This window comes from Grampus griseus, assembly GCF_964374135.1.
Source record: "Grampus griseus genome assembly, chromosome: 6".
Lineage (NCBI taxonomy): Eukaryota > Metazoa > Chordata > Mammalia > Artiodactyla > Delphinidae > Grampus > Grampus griseus.
In genome coordinates, this window is record NC_139000.1 from 56,875,375 (window position 1) to 56,896,141 (window position 20,767).

At 41.7% G+C, this 20,767-nt stretch overlaps 1 protein-coding gene across 4 annotated transcripts in view; it reads left to right on the plus strand.

The window, feature by feature from the left end:
• The window catches only part of KDM4C (lysine demethylase 4C), a 410,995-nt gene that overhangs the window by 343,728 nt on the left and 46,500 nt on the right, over positions 1-20,767 (plus strand). For all 4 annotated transcript variants that reach the window (XM_082656307.1, XM_082656305.1, XM_082656308.1 and 1 more), the window contains one exon: positions 6,044-6,214. In XM_082656307.1, the coding sequence (XP_082512433.1) occupies positions 6,044-6,214 (171 nt within the window). The remainder of the gene's footprint in view (positions 1-6,043; positions 6,215-20,767) is intronic.

The window sequence follows — 20,767 nt, forward strand, 5'->3', positions numbered from 1 at the left end:
GAGCTGCAAACTCACATTTTCACGAATGTGGAAAGAGGAAGGTGTGAAGGTATGTGAGCATTTTTGCAATTTACTGCAGTGTGTATGCGTGTCATGTGTGTACACATAGGAGAACTGAGAGCATATGCAATTATACATTCTGCACTTTTCATCTTCAGATAGGCTCCAAATCCAAGTTGCTAATTCAACTCTGTGATTGTACTGGGGAGATTAAATGAAGTGCCTCAAAACGTATGTAGAACAGAGGAGGTTCTAACTCAGTAAGTCAGTTAGAAAAGAAAGAAATGTAACTTGTCTGGGAACTGCTTGAATTCCATTAGTCTCACTTCCTGGTTAGTTTTATTTCTCCTCTGATTTCTTTCCACGTGTGTTCTCCTGGTTGATGATACCAAGGCACTTGTGGTGGGAGAGCATCTGCTTCTGGGCCCCACTTCAGCCTCTCACCAGCTCTGAGATCTTGGAAAAGTCACTTGACCTTGTACCTCAGTGACTTCATCTGTTTAATGAAAATAACAACTGCTTCACAGAGTTATTGGGAGAGTCTAATTAACTCACGTGTATGGACATGTGTTGGTAACATATCTGTGTTATGTGTACCAGTGACTCTTTGATGCTTTTGCGAAATGTCTGTAACATTTTCTTAGTTAACATTTTTTTTTTCCACATCCCCAGAATTTTGAACTGGTTCTAGCTTTTCTTTAAGTCGTGTTTTTTCTTAAACCACTGTTGATTTCTGCTTAGTGCCTGTTAAAGAAAATGTGACTTTCACCAGCCTTAGCCTGTGCACTAATCTTAGAAAACTGTAGCCACTTCTATAATCTGATGGAGCCCCTTGCATAATGTCCGTCTTCTCTGATCAGAAATGACATTCTTGACATCAGTAGGTTCTTAGGCTTTTCTGACAGGAAATATTATTGAGGATGTATAATCAGTTATGGGATATGCTTGTCAATAAACTTTTCCTGCAAAAATAAATCAGAAATCATATTAAAGTAACATTATGAAAAAAATCTGTTTTCTTTAGTACTCCCCATGAAATGGTCATGCTTGAGGCTTATGAAAATTTTTATTTAGATGAAGGCTGTATATTTAATTTGTGTGCTGGCCATCTTTCCAATCACAGTTTGCATACATTTCGTGTCCTAGCAGGAGGAAAATGGTTGTGGTCTAGAATCGACCTTTTCTCTGTCAAGTCTTTGTCACTTTTCTTTTCCCTTGACTGGCTGCTTCTACTTTCCAGACCTTGTGAATCTCACTATAAACCTCTTTATTTCCTCCCCTTACCTTCATACATGTCTACCCACCCTAAGAAAGAGGAACTTCTTCCTAAAACTCCCCTTTGTTTCTTTTTGCCCTTTTCTGGACAGTGAATAATTAGAATCAATCTTCTCCCATTTAAAAAATGTGTCTCTACCCCTCATCACAGTTCATTTATTTAGTTTTTTCCTGTTCATTCATTTTTCCATTCATTTATTCATTCATTGTTCATCTGACAGCAACAGTGTTGTACGCAGTGTACTCGGTGCCACAAATAAAACGACAAAGAGGTCCTGGCACTGACCTGTGGATTTTGCCCTGTTATAGGAGGGATAGTCAGTGAAAGTGACATTTGACCAGAGCCTTAAGAGAGTTGTAAACAAAGGCTTTGAGAGCCTTGGGGGTCGAGGGAGGAGACCACATTATTTATGCCTTCCTTCCTAAGAACCATGGCTATGTGCCCCTGTTTGACAAGAATTAGAGTCAGAAGGGGATGAGATAAAGAGCAGGACAGTGATTATTTAGAGCTGGATTGAGCCTTGTCACGTGAAACCAGGGTGCTGCACAGTTGTATATGCTAGTTACTGGGGTACGGTAGGGAAGAGTGGTGTATTAACCTGGGGCTAGGTTCTCACGTATGTTCTTCAGTTCTTAAAACGAAGCCAGTTAACAGTTGCCAAGAACCAACTGCCTATGAGTCTACGCATTTTATGTACTTCCTCTTATAGGAAACCTTTAGTGTAAGTATTATTGTCCCTTCTACAGATGAGCAAACTAAGGCTGCTAAAGGTTATATAACATCCCCAAGATCACACAGCTAGGAGGAAGCTGAGCTTATAATTCAAATCCAAAACATTGTTTCCTTAGCAGGTGCATTCCAATTTTAATAAAATATGCACAATGAAACTATTATCATACTAAAATACAGTACATGCAATTCTGACTATGAGTGTTTTTAAGGTGGTTTGACAAAGAGGGACAGCCTTTGCAAAAATATGCTGCCAACGTGAAGCCTTTTTTGGCCCTAATCCAGGTCACTAAGGACCACTGTGTTTAGCCAAACAAGTTGCAACCTTCGCCTCCTAGGGTCAGTTGTAACTGATACAATCTTTTATTTTTTTTATTTTTTAATTTTTGGTTGCATTGGATCTTCGTTGTTGCGTGCAGGCTTTCTTTAGTTGTGGTGAGTGGGGGCTACTCTTCATTGTGGTGTGCAGGCTTCTCATTGCAGTGGTTGTCTTGTTGTGGAGCATGGGCTCTAGGTGCACGGGTTTCAGTAGTTGTGGCACATGGGCTCAGTAGTTGTGGCTGGTGGGCTCTAGAGCACAGGCTCAGTAGTTGTGGCGCACGGGCTTAGTCGCTCTGCGGCATGTGGGATATTCCCGGACCAGGGCTCGAACCCGTGTCCCCTGCATTGGCAGGCAGACTCTCAGCCACTGCGCCACCAGGGGAGCCCTGATACAATCTTAAGCAGTAGTCATGGGCCCAATTTTGGAGTTACAGAACGCTGCAGACTGTGCCCTCCCTCGAATTTATTATTACATCTCAGTTGTTCTCTTACTTTGAAAGGTTAGATATATTTAAAGGGGTTGGGCAGAGGAATGAAGTGGGAAACTAGGGAATTACTTTGGCATATGTGGCCTAGCTGTTAAAGATTTCTACTTCAAGCAAAGTACGTTTAAATCACTACAGGCTTCTTGCTCTTGTCCTTTGTCAAAATGTTTACACAGCTAACTACACCTAAAGGCACAGAAAAATTTCCCAACCAACCTAGCAATCAGTAGGGAATGATTTCTAGAAGGAAAATATCCTTTTGTTTTGTTAGGCATGTGAGAAACTAGATGGCAGAGCTCACTCTACAAGGAGAGGACTCTTAGGAACACGTTTGGGAGATAGTTGGCCCTCTACCCAAGTCATGAGCATCTTTGTCTGTAGGCCCTCATCTCCCACATGGAGATGCCCCTTCTCCCCTAAAAGCCACACAGACCTGGATAATTTTTCTTCTATGCTTAGTCCTCTCAGTGGCTTCCTTAGGCTCACAGGGTAATATATAGACTCCTTAGGACGGCATAAGAGCTGCTCTACTCCCCTCTACCCCATAGCCTGACCTCTGGGCCCCAGGCCATTTCTCAAGTCTTCTCCTTCCTCCCCGCTTCCCTCCCACACAACAGCAGATCTCTTGCTGTTCCCAGAACAGAATGGGCTGTTTCCTGCTTCTGGACTTTTGCTCGTGCCCAGTACTTGGTGCTTCGTTGCTCTCCTCCCCTAATTCTGCCTGTGAGTATGAAGACATGCTGTAGATGGCATGCTACAGTGTCACCAGTCTTGAATCATGCCACCTGTAAGATAACTTCATGGCACGTACCTTTGTGGGCCTGTTCCAGGGAACAGGAATCAAGTCTTAGTGGTTTTTGTTTGAGTCCCCAGCACCAGGGGAGGTGCTTGGTGCCCACTGGCTGGCAACGCATGACTGTTGAAGGAATTAGTGAATCATTAACTCTCTGGGCATTTCTTCTTTGGTTTCCAGAAGGAAAAGATTAAGCATAGCACTTTATATGTTTCCTACAAGGTGTTTTAGCCTTTTTTGAAATTCAGGGAAAAAATAAGTAAAACCTCTAATTAAACCAAGATTCTGAATTGATGACACTTTATTTCCCAGTAACGTTATAAATACTGCTGTCAGAAAACACTGGGGTTTAGTGAATCTTGGCTTTCTGTAGGTTAGGGGTGACATGTCAGACTAATGTTGGTGTCTTGGGGATCATGAGACGGGGCCTTCTAGGGCCCATTTAGCAAAGGTCCTGGACCTTCCCAAGTGCTTGATTCAGGGCCCCCCTAGTGGGTCAGAGCTTGTGGCATCAAAAGAATAAGGGTGATGAATGATACTTGGAGCTGGGGAGTAAAAGGGACTGAATGTTTGAGAGCAGACTTCCTTGTAAGATGTTGGCTACCCTCTCTGCCTGGCAGGAATGGGGTTTGTATGAGCTCCTGACAGGGGAGCAACAGCCTTATTCTGAAAAATAAAGCAAGCAAGAAAACAAACAGAAATCCCCAAATACAGCAAGCTAACATTTCTGGAGTACTTACTCTGAGCCCAGCACTCTGCCAAGCACTTCCTGAAGCGTTCATCCTGAAGCCTCCTGCTTCCCTAGCATGACACATGTACTCTGAGACCTAGTCCATGGTTTTCCATGGTTATACATATGTTTATGTATACCTGTAGTGTGATAGTGTGTGTGTGTGTACGTATACATATCCACACACACACATATATCTACATGCATATATTCCTTTGGCCTGTCTTCTGAAAGGGTCGAGAAACAATGGTGCTTTTGTAGGAATAAGCACACCTAAGCACCTGGATCTTATTCTCTAATATCACTGCCCTCTAAAATGAACCACACTCCTCAGGGAAATGTTAATTCCAGGGCTGAGGCAAGATGATCTTGACACATCTTGTTAGGCCAGAAAGTAAGGAACTGATAAGAAATAAAAAGACATCTTAAGGGGCACAGGAAAACAGATTGAAGAGGCTTCTATTGGCCAAATCTGGGATAATCTGAGCACCAAAATTATTAATTATAGTATGAATTCTAAACAGTTGGGTAGGCGGAATTAATAATTCCATACTGATGACGGATGGATGGATGGATGGGGGGAAGGTAGGAGATTTTTGCTTAATAACTGCCAGGTGCCAACTAGTAAATGTGGAGGGAGTGCTGGAGCAGGAAAAATCAGCATATCATCACCATCATAGTAAAATTGGATCAAGCAAGACTCATCAGTCGTTGCTAAATCTAAGCAGAAATGTGGAGGAACAGGATATTTACATGGTGTTAAAGTCCCTCCCACAGATTGCTTATTAGTTGAAAGGGAAAAATAGTCATTACAGAATGAAGAAATTGGACTACGCTTTGACCAGGATCAAAATTAAAATCACCATTGAAAGGTGGACAAACATGTGCCTCCAGATGTGATATCCTGAGAAGAATACAACATTGTCTCTGTGGTAGTGGTATTCTGGCCAGGAATGTATAACCTGAATCTAATCATGAGGAAACATCAGACATATGTTCTACTGAAAAAGCAGGGGGAGGGAGAGCTGTATCCTTCAAAAGTATCACGATCATAAAAGACAAAGAAAGGCTGTGGAAATGTTCCAGATTAAAGGAGGTCGAAGAGACTTGGCAACTAAATGCAGTATGTGACTCAAGACTGCATCCTGTACATAAAGGATGGGGGCCATAAAGATCGTGATTGGCTCACTTGACAAAATTGGACTATGCATGGTCGATTAAAGTATGGCATCCATGTTAAATTTACTAAAGTTAGGAACTGTACTGTGGTTATATAAAGGAAAATCCCTGTTTTTAGAAAATACACACTGATGTATTTAGGTGTTAAAGCCCATGATTATATGTAGCTTATTCTCAAATGGTTTGTGGCATGCACACACACACAATTTTATTTATGTATATATATATATATACTTAAATATACACATATGTAAAATAGAGAGTAGGCAAAAAAAGGGAAATGGTAAAATGTTAACAATAGCAATAAATAACAATAGATGAACCTGAGTAAAGGGTCAAAGAGTATATGTATGTTTTTGTATTATTCATATTCTTGCAACTTCTGTTTGAAATTACTCCCCAATAAAAGGTTTAACAATTAAAAGTGTATATCATGACCACACCAATGATGTTTTCTAAATAAATATTTCTTTTATTTTCTGTTTTTTCTCCTGTTTCTTTTCTCTCCTCTTTCTCTGCCCCTTCCTTAGAAGTCCAAGGCTGGCGAGAAGGGCATCGCTGTGGGGCAGACGGTCATCACGAAGCATCGCAACACCCGGTACTACAGCTGCAGGGTGATCGCTGTGACGGCGCAGACCTTCTATGAGGTCGTGTTTGATGACGGCTCCTTCAGCAGAGACACGTTCCCCGAGGATATCGTGGTGAGTAAGGTCCTGGGTGCCTGCTCCCCAGTTTACTTTTTGTATAACTAAACCAGCTGAACCTCTTGGGACTCTTTACTTCGGCTCTTGAAGTAACCCATTTCATTTAATATTTGATTTCAGGTGTTCTGTTTTCCCACCACAGAGAGTATTGTTTTCTAGGAGGTTCCTTAGCCGTCATTATTCTAAATAGTAGATGAACTTAGAATCATCTTCCCAAATTCTTTTAACTAAGTGAAAAATGTGTGTGGTCAGAAACATAAAATGTGAATTCACCTGTTCTTTTCTGTTACAAAGTATTTGTATATTTGAATCCCTTTATTCTTTTTCTTTCTGCTTAGCTGGAGAATATGGCTTTTATTAATCTGACCTGACAGTGACATCTGTGATCAGACAGAAACATCTGTGGATGTTTCATATGGGAGTCACAAAAATCACGCAAGAAAAAGGCCCTGACTTTTCCCGAGTTTCTTAACTGTGGTCTAGAGTGGGAAACATGCGTGCCAGTCTGTCTGTTTGTGTGTCTCAGGGACTTGCCTTTGAGCAGGATGTTTCACAAGAAAAGCACTTTCAGCAGAAGGTTTTTTGAAACTGAGATCAAATCAGATAACTGAGACCAGGGTTAGTCTTCTGGTCATCTTGTTATCCCTTCTTCATTTAAGGGGAATGTCCATCTGGGGAGCCAGGCCTCACTAATGTAACTTCTGCCTTGTCCTGGGTCTGTTGATGATATGCCCTTGTTTGTATTTGGAAAGATGTTATTCTTTAAAAGTAGTAATTATGCACTATGTGCAACTGATAATTAAATGTAACCTTATGAGGTTGCTTATAAATATTTCTAAAATTTTGGTCTCCTGGGGCCGAAGAAACATTGATTCAGTTAGCTTTGTTAGGCTTACTTCTCTATGCCTTTAAGAAGGACAAGTACGTAAACACAAGTTACCTTATTTGAAAGATTTTAAAGCAGATGAGTTTAAACAAATTAAAAATCCCAGGACTTGATCATACACCAAAAGGGTGAGTTACATTTCTTTGCAGAATTCCACCTGGAGCTTTGCTTTACTGCACTGCCATTGCTCTTCATAAGCAGCAGCCCTTAGGTGCCATGCTCCCCTTGTTAGACTAGGCCACCCCTTCAGGCACGCAGTATCTGCTATGTGCCAAGCATCACACTGGGTGCGGGCAGAGATAATGAGAAAGAAGGTGTGATTCCTGCTCAGTCTGGGGGGAGGCAGGCTGGTAAATAGGTGCTTTCTAGACAGTGCGCTAAATGCTATAAATGAGCCAGAAGCGACTTCCCACCTGTTGGGGTCAGGAGACCTGAGTCAGAGAGTCCACAGGGTCAGTAGGGCTGACACTGCTGGACATACACCACGTGCCAGGACTGCTCCAGGAGCTTGACACGCATGAATCACTTCATCCTCACAACCGTACACGCTTACAAGCCGAGTTTTCTACATCTGGCTACTGCAGAAACTGAGGCACAAAGCAGTAAATAACTTTCTCAAGGTGACCCACAGCTAGTTAAGTGTCAGAAAGCGTATTCAGTCCCAGAGTTGGGCTCCAGAGCCTCTGTTCTTAACCCCTGGGAAGAAGGGACATTTAGAGTGGGAGATAAAGAGGTATGTGAGGGCAAGAAAGGCAAAGAAACACACAGGCTCTCGTCAGCCCTGCCCAGCCTACACACTTATTTCAGAATCAGTCAGCCTTCTTTTGTGCAGGCTGTCAATACTGAGCCAGCCAAAGAGAGAAACCTTTGTTGGGGAGCATACTGGGGATGGGACACAGACTTCTGAGCACTGATCCCAACACCTGAGCAAATAGTTAGGTCTTTATCCACGAGAGTATCTAACGAATCCTAAATTACCTTCCACTTCACGAGCCTCCACACGCCCAGCTGGTCTTAAGCTTTCTTGGACTGTCTTCAGCTTGTACGTTGGAAAAGAGTGGCTGTGATCCTAGGAGTTTTTTGAATCCACAAGCCTTCCCTCTGATAACTTCGGTTCCCACTCTGTGAACCCACACAAGTTTGGTTTAAAGTATTTGTGGGTGTTGTGAGAACAAGGCTCTAAAATTTATAAGATTGTTCAGAAGCACCTTGGCATTTAAATCAACAAGAATGGAAAAGCAAAAATTCTCTACAGCTTGATTAGCTATTACTTAGCATATGTGATAAGGATTTGCGGTTTAGCAGTGGGGCGTGTGTGTGTGCGTGTGTGTGCATGTACGTGTGTGTGGCCACAGCTCTAGCCTGGGAGGGAGGCGGTGCTCATGGTGGCGTGAGTTCATGTAGATTGGAGAGGGGCGTCTGTATGAATTTGCGTGAATGATAATATTTTTCAGGGAAAAGAATTATAATTGTCTTGGAGCAGGTCTTCTCTCTTTCATCCAGCCTGTCCTCCCTCGATATTCCCCAGCGCCCTTTCCTGTCTGGTACATTTTTGGTTATTTGTTCCAGGCCTCTTCCACCAACCAAGTAGGAATATTTGTCATGTTGTATTTTCAAATTTCACATACTTTCTAATAATGTCACCGTTTGTTGGCTGCTGTGGCCTCTTCCTCTTTGTTCTCTTGGTGCTGAATGAGACATCCCCAGCTTTCCTCCTTTGGTGGCTCCATAGGGAAGGTTTTATTTTCCTTATAATATTATATTAGGGTTCTCCAGAGCAATAGAGTCAGTAAGAGTAGTGTGTCTGTGTGTGTGTGTTTACTATATTACAAGTACATATGTATAATATGTATGATTTATTATAAGGAGTTGGCTCAGGTGATTTTGGAAGCTGAGAAGTCCCAAGATCGTAGTCAGCAGACTGAAGATAGGAGAGCAGACAGTGTAATTCTAGTTCAAGGGCCAGCAGGCTCAAGACCCAGGAAGAGCTTCAAGTCGAGTCAGGAAAAAACTGAGTCCCAACTCAAAACCAGTCAGGCAAGAAGAATTCCCCTTTATTTGGGAAAGGGTCAGCCTTTTTGTTCTCTTCAGGCCTTCACTTGGTTGCATGGGCCCTAGAAGGATCGTCTGCTTTGTCTATCAATTCACATACTAAAGTCATCCAATAACACCCTCACAGACTCACCTCGAATAATGTTTGACCAAATACCTAATATCTGGGCACCTGTGGCCCTGTCAAGTTGACGCATAAAATTAACCATCACATATGTATTGTCCTGGGGCGTTTTAGGAGACTGCTTACCTTGTGGTGTCAGAAGCTCTGACTCCTAGGCAGAATGTAATTTCCCTTTCTGTAAAGCAGCCACGCTGTCTTGGTCGGTTTGCAGCACTCTGTAGATCCGCTCCATTAGCTATGTGCTCTGTCCTGCTCATCATCCAGGTTCCCAAAAGGCGAAGTCATGGATTTTACAAAGCGAGCTTTTAAAATTTAAAGGATTGTCAGGGATGGATGGGGGTCTGTGTTTCCCACCGAAATTAATGAAAGCTACATGATTAAATGCCCTCATAGTATGTCAACTAGACTTCAGTTGGATATGGGGAATTTGATGTTATATTTCAAAACATAACGTATGTGTATAATTAAGTATGTTATAAATATGTTCACATATAAATCATATATATATATTTAAAAAAATGCTTTGCTGAAACCCTTTGGAGAGATAGGGGTTTTGGGAAGCATGAGCCACCCATTCTCCTTGCATGACCCTGCAATAAACCTATCTCTGCTCCCCTCCCCTCCCAAAAAAAAAAGAATCATACTCATTCTCATACGTGATATAATGTAACTACATTTATATCACCGTTTTTCAGCCCATGTGGGTTAATTCTTATGATTGTCCCGCTTCCACTTTTGCTATCCATCAACATCAGAACTGTCTTCTGGGAGATGGGAACCCTGCTTGGTTCCCTAATGGGGAGTTTCATCAGGACAGAAGAAAAATGTGACCATGTCTGCCTCTGTCTCAGCATCTTGCAGATTGTGGCAGAATAATTATTTGTGTGGAAACATTAAATGTATTCCATATTCCTCAGAGAAATCTTGTTTTCATTAGATAATATACCTGTGCCGTCTGAAACGGGGGGTAGAAAATGATTTTTTCTTCTGTTTGTCTGAAAACTCTCTAATCCACACAATGTGCTTAATCAGGCGTGAGTGCTTCTGGGAAGGCCCTTTCATCAAAGGCAACATGACGTCAGCGTGACTGGCTAGGGGAGAACTAGCTTCTCTAAGCTGCGGGTACTTGCTAACTAGAACTGCCGTAAGGGTGCAACACAACTTCAGTTTTTTTAACTATGAAAATAAAATCTAGAACATCAAGTTTAATTATCCCAAAGTGCTTATTTACATATAAATATAGTCCTTTATGAAGCCTGATGCTTTAGTAAAGAAATGCATTCCCTTATTTATAGAAATCACTGATTATGATCACGTTATGCTCCCAACAGAAGAGAAACCTTTAATGCAGGCTGGCCTATCCATGTTTGAAAATAAATTTGCTGGGCATTAAAATGCCCTTGTTAGGGTTATGTGACTAGAGGGAGTGTCTGGAGTTGTAGAGAGAAACATTCTTTGGACTACCAGAAAATTTCTTTCCAGACCTAGGTACTTTATTTCTGTGATAGCCAGAAAAATGTCCCAAATCTTTTCTCTCAACAGTACACCTGCAGGATATGTGTATCGGCCCAGTTAAACACAGCATGCAGTCTGTAGCTGTCAAGGGAAGTAACAAAAGATGTATTGCTACACGCCTCCATCTGTCAGTCTATGAAACTGCGACACACTTCCTGATGAATTTTTTTGTAGTCTCCTACTATTTTGATGGGGATGAAAGTTGCCCACAGGAGAGAATTCAAGGGGCATGGCGATTCCAGGGCCCCCTATTACCCTTTGCTAAAACCTGGGATCCTCTGGCATGCCTATGATGACCCTAGAATGATGACTGCTCCCTTCCTCTGCACTTGGAGCTCATTTCAAGGGAGGAAGATGGTGCAGTGTGATCCGGATAGTTTCAGGACAAGCACTTAACATTCACCACTGGGCTTGAGAAGAGAAACAGGACCATTTAGAAATTCGACAGCAAGAGTCCATCACTGAAATTTCCATGAAGACTTGCTACATTTTTCAGCGTCCGTTGAAATGTGAAAAAAGCACGAGAACTGTACACTTCAGGATTCTAGGGATGGACTGTCATGGCCTTTAGTTTTTGTGGGCTGTACAGTGCAAACTGAAATTCTTAAAGCTAATTTTTTCCTCAGTTATAGGCAGGTTGCTCAAACCTGTTTGAAGCCCATTTTTTCCCCACTAAAAAGGGAATAATAATTTATACCTTCTGAGGTTATTGAAAGGACTAAATGAGCTAATTTACCATGTAGCTAACATGGTAGGCACAAAATCAAAATTTTTAGGTAATTAACTTCAGTCTGTAGAACTTTTTTTTCCCTTTTTCCTCCCCCATCTAGTTTATGCTGCCCTTTTCTGGTCTTGATGAAATCTGGTTAGAAGATGTGTCCTTAGAACTTTATTCCTACTTGTTAGGTTAAATGGGTATCTGTACAGGTGAGATTTCACTGAGTCAGATTATTGTTTCCACTTGCTGTAAAGCAGTCCTGGCATCTTTAGACTTTGTAGTAACCCATTTCTCTGCATTTGTGCGTGTATTTTTCTGCATGTTTATACAGTGTTATTTCATTGGCTTTTCATGACAAACCCGGCTCCAGAATAAGTTCGTGCTCATTTCATAGATATGATAATTGCTGAGTCACAAAAACCCTATGATTTGTGCGAGTTCCCCAAATTAGAGGTGACAGAGCCAGGTGCAGAATGTAGGTTGGCCCCCTGCATTCCATTGCTTGTTGCCTCTGTGCTTTGGGGCACCTTTCCAGGAAGTCTGCTCTCTGTGACTTTAGTGTCACTGTGGTAGAAGACCTTGTACCTAACTGCTCAGGGTTCAGCACCTCCACAAGGCCCCACTTGGCAAGTGTAGGCGTAGGGGTGACTCTGAATGTGCAGGATACAAAAGAAAATATCTGAGGGGGTTTGAGAAACTAAGAAAAAAGTTTTCCAAGAAACTCTATCTTATGTTATAGGATCCTGGGAAGTGTTTTTGGATTCCTGTTGGCACCTAGATTGTGAGGTACCCTGGATTTTTAAGTCAGATGGAAGTCATGACCCATCCCAGACCATCTGTGTTATCTGTGCTACAGACTGATGCTCCCCCCACCCACCCCCAGTCTTGATTCTTCTAGAATCAATGGAATTTGCCAGAGAAGGCTCCAGGAACTTTTACTGGTTTAGGATTCTGTAGGTATGGCCCACATGGCATTTAACCGCTCAAGAGGGGCACCCTTGCTTCTCTTTCTTGGCTGTAGAGCTGAGAGTCTGTGAGGTGAAGGGCTTTGCCAAATTCCTGTGGATTTTTACATCCTTGGGAAGCCTTTTTTTTTTTTTTTTTTTTTAGATCACAATAACATTTTTTATTTTTTTAACATCTTTATTGGAGTATAATTGCTTTACAATGGTGTGTTAGTTTCAGCTTCACAACAAAATGAATCAGTTATATATATACATATATTCCCATATCTCTTCCCGCTTGCGTCTCCCTCCCTCCCACCCTCCCTATCCCACCCCTCCAGGCGGTCACAAAGCACCGAGCTGATCTCCCTGTGCTATGCGGCTGCTTCCCACTAGCTATCTACCTTACGTTTGGTAGTGTATATATGTCCACGCCTCTTTATCGCTTTGTCACCGTTTACCCTTCCCCCTCCCCATAGCCTCAAGTCCATTCTCTAGTAAGTCTGTGTCTTTATTCCTGTTTCACCCCTAGGTTTTTCATGACATTTTTTTTTTCTTAAATTCCATATATATGTGTTAGCATACGGTATTTGTCTCTCTCTTTCTGACTTAATTCACTCTGTATGACAGACTCTAGGTCTATCCACCTCATTACAAATAGCTCAATTTTGTCTTTTTATGGCTGAGTAATATTCCATTGTATATATCTGCCACATCTTCTTTATCCATTCATCCGATGATGGACACTTAGGTTGTTTCCATCTCTGGGCTATTGTAAATAGAGCTGCAATGAACATTTTGGTACATGACTCTTTTTGAATTATGGTTTTCTCAGGGTATATGCCCAGTAGTGGGATTGCTGGGTCATATGGTAGTTCTATTTGTAGCTTTTTAAGGAACCTCCATACTGTTCTCCACAGTGGCTGTATCAATTTACATTCCCACCAACAGTGCAAGAGGGTTCCCTTTTCTCCACACCCTCTCCAGCATTTATTGTTTCTAGATTTTTTGATGATGGCCATTCTGACTGGTGTGAGATGATATCTCATTGTAGTTTTGATTTGCATTTCTCTAATGATTAGTGATGTTGAGCATTCTTTCATGTGTTTGTTGGCACTCTGTATATCTTCTTTGGAGAAATGTCTATTTAGATCTTCTGCCCATTTTTGGATTGGGTTGTTTGTTTTTTTTGTTATTAAGCTGCATGAGCTGCTTATAAATTTTGGAGATTAATCCTTTGTCAGTTGCTTCATTTGCAAATATTTTCTCCCATTCTGAGGGTTGTCTTTTGGTCTTCTTCATGGTTTCCTTTGCTGTGCAAAAGCTTTGAAGTTTCATTAGGTCCCATTTGTTTACTTTTGTTTTTATTTCCATTTCTCTAGGAGGTGGGTCAAAAAGGACCTTACTGTGATTTATGTCATAGAGTGTTCTGCCTATGTTTTCCTCTAAGAGTTTGATAGTTTCTGGCCTTACATTTAGGTCTTTAATCCATGTTGAGCTTATTTTTGTGTATGGTGTTAGGGAGTGATCTAATCTCATACTTTTACATGTAGCTGTCCAGTTTTCCCAGCACCACTTATTGAAGAGGCTGTCCTTTCCACTGTACATTTCTGCCTCCTTTGTCAAAGATAAGGTGACCATATGTGTGTGGGTTTATCTCTGGGCTTTCTATCCTGTTCCATTGATCTATATTTCTGTTTTTGTGCCAGTACCATACTGTCTTGATTACTGTAGCTTTGTAGTACAGTCTGAAGTCAGGAAGCCTGATTCCTCCAGCTCCATTTTTCGTTCTCAAGATTGCTTTGGCTATTCGGGGTCTTTTGTGTTTCCATACAAATTGTGAAATTTTTTGTTCTAGTTCTGTGAAAAATGCCAGTGGTAGTTTCATAGGGATTGCATTGAATCTGTAGATTGCTTTGGGTAGTAGAGTCATTTTCACAATGTTGATTCTTCCAATCCAAGAACATGGTATATCTCTCCATCTATTTGTATCATCTTTAATTTCTTTCATCAGTGTCTTATAATTTTCTGCATACAGGTCTTTTGTCTCCTTAGGTAGGTTTATTCCTAGGTATTTTATTCTTTTTGTTGCAATGGTAAATGGGAGTGTTTTCTTGATTTCACTTTCAGATTTTTCATCCTTAGTGTATAGGAATGCCAGAGATTTCTGTGCATTAATTTTGTATCCTGCTACTTTACCAAATTCATTGATTAGCTCTAGTAGTTTTCTGGTAGCATCTTTAGGGTTCTGTATGTATAGTATCATGTCATCTGCAAACAGTGACAGCTTTACTTCTTCTTTTCCGATTTGGATTCCTTTTATTTCCTTTTCTTCTCTGATTGCTGTGGCTAAAACTTCCAAAACTATGTTGAATAAGAGTGGTGAGAGTGGGCAACCTTGTCTTGTTCCTGATCTTAGTGGAAATGCTTTCAGTTTTTCACCATTGAGGACGATGTTGGCTGTGGGTTTGCCATATATGGCCTTTATTATGTTGAGGAAAGTTCCCTCTATGCCTACTTTCTGCAGGGTTTTTATCATAAATTGGTGTTGAATTTTGTCAAAAGCTTTCTCTGCATCTATTGAGATGATCATATGGTTTTTCTCCTTCAATTTGTTAATATGGTGTATCACGTTGATTGATTTGCGTATATTGAAGAATCCTTGCATTCCTGGAATAAACCCCACTTGATCATGGTGTATGATCCGTTTAATGTGCTGTTGGATTCTGTTTGCTAGTATTTTGTTGAGGATCTTTGCATCTATGTTCATCAGTGATATTGGCCTGTAGTTTTCTTTCTTTGTGACATCCTTGTCTGGTTTTGGTATCAGGGTGATGGTGGCCTCGTAGAATGAGTTGGGGAGTGTTCCTCCCTCTGCTATATTTTGGAAGCGTCTGAGAAGGATAGGTGATAGCTCTTCTCTAAATGTTTGATAGAATTCACCTGTAAAGCCATCTGGTCCTGGGCTTTTGCTTGTTGGAAGATTTTTAATCACAGTTTCAATTTCAGTGCTTGTGATTGGTCTGTTCATATTTTCTATTTCTTCCTAATTCAGTCTTGGCAGGTTGTGCCTTTCTAAGAATTTGTCCATTTCTTCCAGGTTGTCCATTTTATTGGCATAGAGTTGCTTGTAGTAATCTCTCATGATCTTTTGTATTTCTGCAGTGTCAGTTGTTACTTCTCCTTTTTCATTTCTAATTCTTTTGATTTGAGTCTTCTCCCTTTTTTTCTTGATGAGTCTGGCTAATGGTTTATCAACTTTGTTTATCCTTTCAAAGAACCAGCTTTTAGTTTTATTGATCTTTGCTATCATTTCCTTCATTTCTATTTCATTTATTTCTGATCTGATTTTTATGATTTCTTCCCTCCTGCTAACTTTGGGGTTTTTTTGTTCTTCTTTCTCTAATTGCTTTAGGTGCAAGGTTAGGTTGTTTATTCGAGATGTTTCCTGTTTCTTAAGGTAAGATTGTATTGCTATAAACTTCCCTCTTAGAACTGCTTTTGCTGCATCCCATAGATTTTGAGTCGTCGTGTCTCCATTGTCATTTGTTTCTAGGTATTTTTTGATTTCCTCTTTGATTTCTTCAGTGATCACTTCGTTATGAAGTAGTGTATTGTTTAGCCTCCATGTGTTTGTATTTTTTACAGATCTTCTCCTGTAATTGATATCGAGTCTCATAGCATTGTGGTCGGAAAAGATACTTGATACAATTTCAATTTTCTTAAATTTACCAAGGCTTGATTTGTGACCCAAGATATGATCTATCCTGGAGAATGTTCCATGAGCACTTGAGAAAAATGTGTATTCTGTTGTTTTTGGATGGAGTGTCCTATAAATATCAATTAACTCCATCTCGTTTAATGTATCATTTAAAGCTTGTGTTTCCTTATTTATTTTCATTTTGGATGATCTGTCCATTGGTGAAAGTGGGGTGTTAAAGTCCCCTACTATGAATGTGTTACTGTCGATTTCCCCTTTTATGGTTGTCAGTATTTGCCTTATGTATTGAGGTGCACCTATGTTGGGTGCATAAATATTTACAATTGTTATATCTTCCTCTTGGATCGATCCCTTGATCATTATGTAGTGTCCTTCTTTGTCTCTTCTAATAGTCTTTGTTTTAAAGTCTATTTTGTCTGATATGAGAATTGCTACTCCAGCTTTCTTTTGGTTTCCATTTGCATGAAATACCTTTTTCCATCCCCTTACTTTCAGTCTGTATGTGTCTCTAGGTCTGAAGTGGGTCTCTTGTAGACAGCAAATATATGGGTCTTGTTTTTGTATCCATTCAGCCAGTCTGTGTCTTTTGGTGGGAGCATTTAGTCCATTTACATTTAAGGTAATTATCGATATGTGTGTTCCCATTCCCATTTTCTTAATTGTTTTGGGTTCGTTATTGTAGGTCTTTTCCTTCTTTTGTGTTTCTTGCCTAGAGAAGTTCCTTTAGCAGTTGTTGTAGAGCTGGTTTGGTGGTGCTGAACTCTCTCAGCTTTTGCTTGTCTGTAAAGGTTTTAATTTCTCCATCAAATCTGAATGAGATCCTTGCTGGGTAGAGTAGTCTTGGTTGCAGGTTTTTCTCCTTCAACACTTTCAATATGTCCTGCCACTCCCTTCTGGCTTGCAGAGTTTCTGCTGAAAGGTCAGCTGTTAACCTTATGGGGATTCCCTTGTGTGTTATTTGTTGTTTTTCCCTTGCTGCTTTTAATATGTTTTCTTTGTATTTAATTTTTGACAGTTTGACTAATATGTGTCTTGGCATATTTCTCCTTGGATTTATCCTGTATGGGACTCTCTGTGCTTCCTGGACTTGATTAACTATTTCCTTGCCCACATTAGGGAAGTTTTCAACTATAATCTCTTCAAATATTTTCTCAGTCCCTTTCTTTTTCTCTTCTTCTTCTGGAACCCCTATAATTCGAATGTTGGTGCGTTTAATGTTGTCCCAGAGGTCTCTGAGACTGTCCTCAGTTCTTTTCATTCTTTTTTCTTTATTGTGCTCTGCAGTAGTTATTTCCACTATTTTATCTTCCAGGTCACTTATCCGTTCTTCTGCCTCAGTTATTCTGCTATTGATCCCATCTAGAGTACTTTTAATTTCATTTATTGTGTTGTTCATCATTGCTTGTTTCATCTTTAGTTCTTCTAGGTCCTTGTTAACTGATTCTTGCATTTTGTCCATTCTATTGTCCATTCTATCTGCAAGATTTCGGATCAACCTTACTATCATTATTCTGAATTCTTTTTCAGGTAGACTGCCTATTTCCTCTTCATTTGTTAGGTCTGGTGGGTTTTTATCTTGCTCCTTCATCTGCTGTGTGTTTTTCTGTCTTTTCATTTTGCTTATCTTACTGTGTTTGGGGTCTCCTTTTTTGCAGGCTGAAGGTTCGTAGTTCCTGTTGTTTTTTGTGTCTGTCCCCAGTGGCTAAGGTTGGTTCAGTGGGTTGTGTAAGCTTCCTGGTGGAGGGTACTAGTGCCTGTGTTCTGGTGGATGAGGCTGGATCTTGTCTTTCTGGTGGGCAGGTCCACGTCTGGTGGTGTGTTTTGGGGTGTCTGTAGACTTATTATGATTTTGGGCAGCCTCTCTGCTAATGGGTGGGGTTGTGTTCCTGTCTTGCTAGTTGTTTGGCATAGGATGTCCAGCACTGTAGCTTGCTGGTCGTTGAGTGAAGCTGGGTGTTGGTGTTGAGATGGAGATCTCTCGGAGATTTTTGCTGTTTGATATTATGTGGAGCTGGGAGGCCTCTTGTGGACGAGTGTCCTGACGTTGGCTCTCCCACCTCAGAGGCACAGCACTGACTCCTGGCTGCAGCACCAAGAGCCTTTCATCCACAGGGCTCCTTAATTTGGGATGATTCGTTGTCTATTCAGGTATTCCACAGATGCAGGGTATATCAAGTTGATTGTGGAGCTTTAATCCGCTGCTTCTGAGGCTGCTGGGAGAGATTTCCCTTTCTCTCTTTGTTCTCACAGTTCCCAGTGGCTCAGCTTTGGATTTGGCCCCGCCTGTGCGTGTAGGTCGCCGGAGGGCGTCTGTTCTTTGCTCAGACAAGATGGGGTTAAAAGAGCCGCTGATTCGGTGGCTCTGGCGCACGCAGGCCGGCGGGGAGGGACGGGCACGGAGTGCGGGGCGGGCCTGCGGCGGCAGAGGCCGGCGTGACGTTGCAGCCTGAGGCGCGCCGTGCGTTCTCCCGGGGGAGTTGTCCCTGGATCCCGGGACCCTGGCAGTGGCGGGCTGCACAGGCTCCCCGGAAGGGCGTGTGGCCAGTGACCTGTGTTCGCACACAGGCCTCCTGGTGGCGGCAGCAGTGGCCCTAGCGTCTCATGTCCGTCTCTGGGCTCTGCACTTCCAGCCGCGGCTTGCGCCCGTCCCTGGAGCTCTCCCAAGCAGCGTTCTTAATCCCCTCTCCTCGCGCACCAGGAAACAAAGAGGGACGTAAAAGTCTCTTGCCTCTTCGGCAGGTCCAGACCTTTCCCGGGACTCTCTCCCGGCCAGCGCCCTGCAGGCTGTTCACGCCGCCAACCCCAGCCCTCTCCCGGCGCTCCGACAAAAGCCGGAGCCTCAGCTCCCAGTCCCGCCCGCCCCGGCGGGCGAGCAGACAAGCCTCTCGGCTGGTGAGTGCCGGTCGGCCCGATCCTCTGCGCTGGAATCTGTCCGCTTTGCCCTCCGCACCCCTGTTGCTGTGCCCTCCTCCGCGGCTCCCAAGCTCCCCCACTCCGCCTCCCGAAGTCTCCACCCGCGAAGGGGCTTCCTAGTGTGTGGACACTTTTCCTCCTTCACAGCTCTCTCCCGCTGGTGCAGGACCCGTCCCTATCCTTTTGTCTCTGTTTAGTTTTTTTTTTTGCCCTACCCAGGTACGTGGGGGGTTCCTTGCCTTTTGGGAGGTCTGAGGTCTTCTGCCAGCGTTCAGTAGGTGCTCCGTAGGAGTTGTTCCACGCGTAGATGTATTTCCGGTGTATCTGTGGGGAGGAAGGTGATCTCCGCGTCTTACTCTTCCGCCATCTTCCCGGAAGTCCCCGGGAAGCCTTTTATACATGTAAAAAAAAAGAACCTGTTATTACTTTGATTTTAATCAATATTCAGTTTAAAATCTAATTTTTTAAGCCTTCACATTCAGCTAACAAATTTTCTTATTTATAAATCTAAAATTTTTTACATAAAAATTTAAAACAAACTCATTTGTTCCTTGATTAATGTTTATATAATGTATAAATTGATAGATCAAATTCTAACCATTTTACGTTTAAGTAATCAAATTTCCTTGGACATCTTAACTATGCTTATAGGTTTAATGTATGTAATCCTCACAAATGTCACAATTTTTTTAAGCACTCAGTGTCCATAATGCTAATAAATTAGACATTAATTTAGCAGTTCAAATTCTTCTGTTTTAAACATCTTCAAAAAGCAAACAACACATACAGCAGTACAGTATTTACAAAGCATATTACTGCACCTTTATATGAACACAGTTTACATTGGATAATCTGTTAAATACAATCTGTATTTAAACACATTTTAATGATAGATAAGTAAATAGAATCTACCCACCAAGGGGGAGTAGTATTACTATGCTGGCTAGGAGTTTACTAAGAAAAAATAATCAAAGAACCTCAAGGCCATTCAGAGGCATAGACTCTGGTTATATCTTTGAGGACTAAATCTGCAGTTGCTGGGCAGGGGCTCCTACCTAAGGTCAGCTTTCATCTGATTCTTCAACTCTCTAAATTATGTGCTCTTCACCGAGGCTCTAACTAGTTTCATAAGTTTCATGAACTGTCTCAAGTTGGTGGGGGTGAGTACTTACCAGGTCCTGGTAAGTACATTTTTGTTCTCTTTTGTGTAATTCTGGTGTGGCTTTTTGCCTTAAAACCTGGGGCATACTAACAGAATGTTGAAGCCCTTATTTGAGTTGGACTCCCTTTCTGTTTTATAAATTGTATGCATCTCTGCCCATGATTCTGTAGCTATCATATTGACAGTTTCCATTCAGCATTGTGATCCTCTGAAGAAAAGTATGTCATTGCCCTGGTGTCCCATGCAGGATATTAACTAGTAGCCCTGAAGACACAGTGTCAATTACATTTTTCTTCAGATACATGCCTCCTTCACTTGACAGTATTTCTCTTATTTCTCTTTTGGCGATTATCTCAAGGTGATTGGTTTGAGGAACTTATTCCCAGGAGACAGTTTTTGGTGTTTCTTTCCCATCCGTTTCTTTCCAAGGGAACTCAAAGGTATATAGCATCTCATCTTCACTCTAACAAGATAAAAATAACTACATTGAACTTGGGGGCGGTGTTATTAATTTC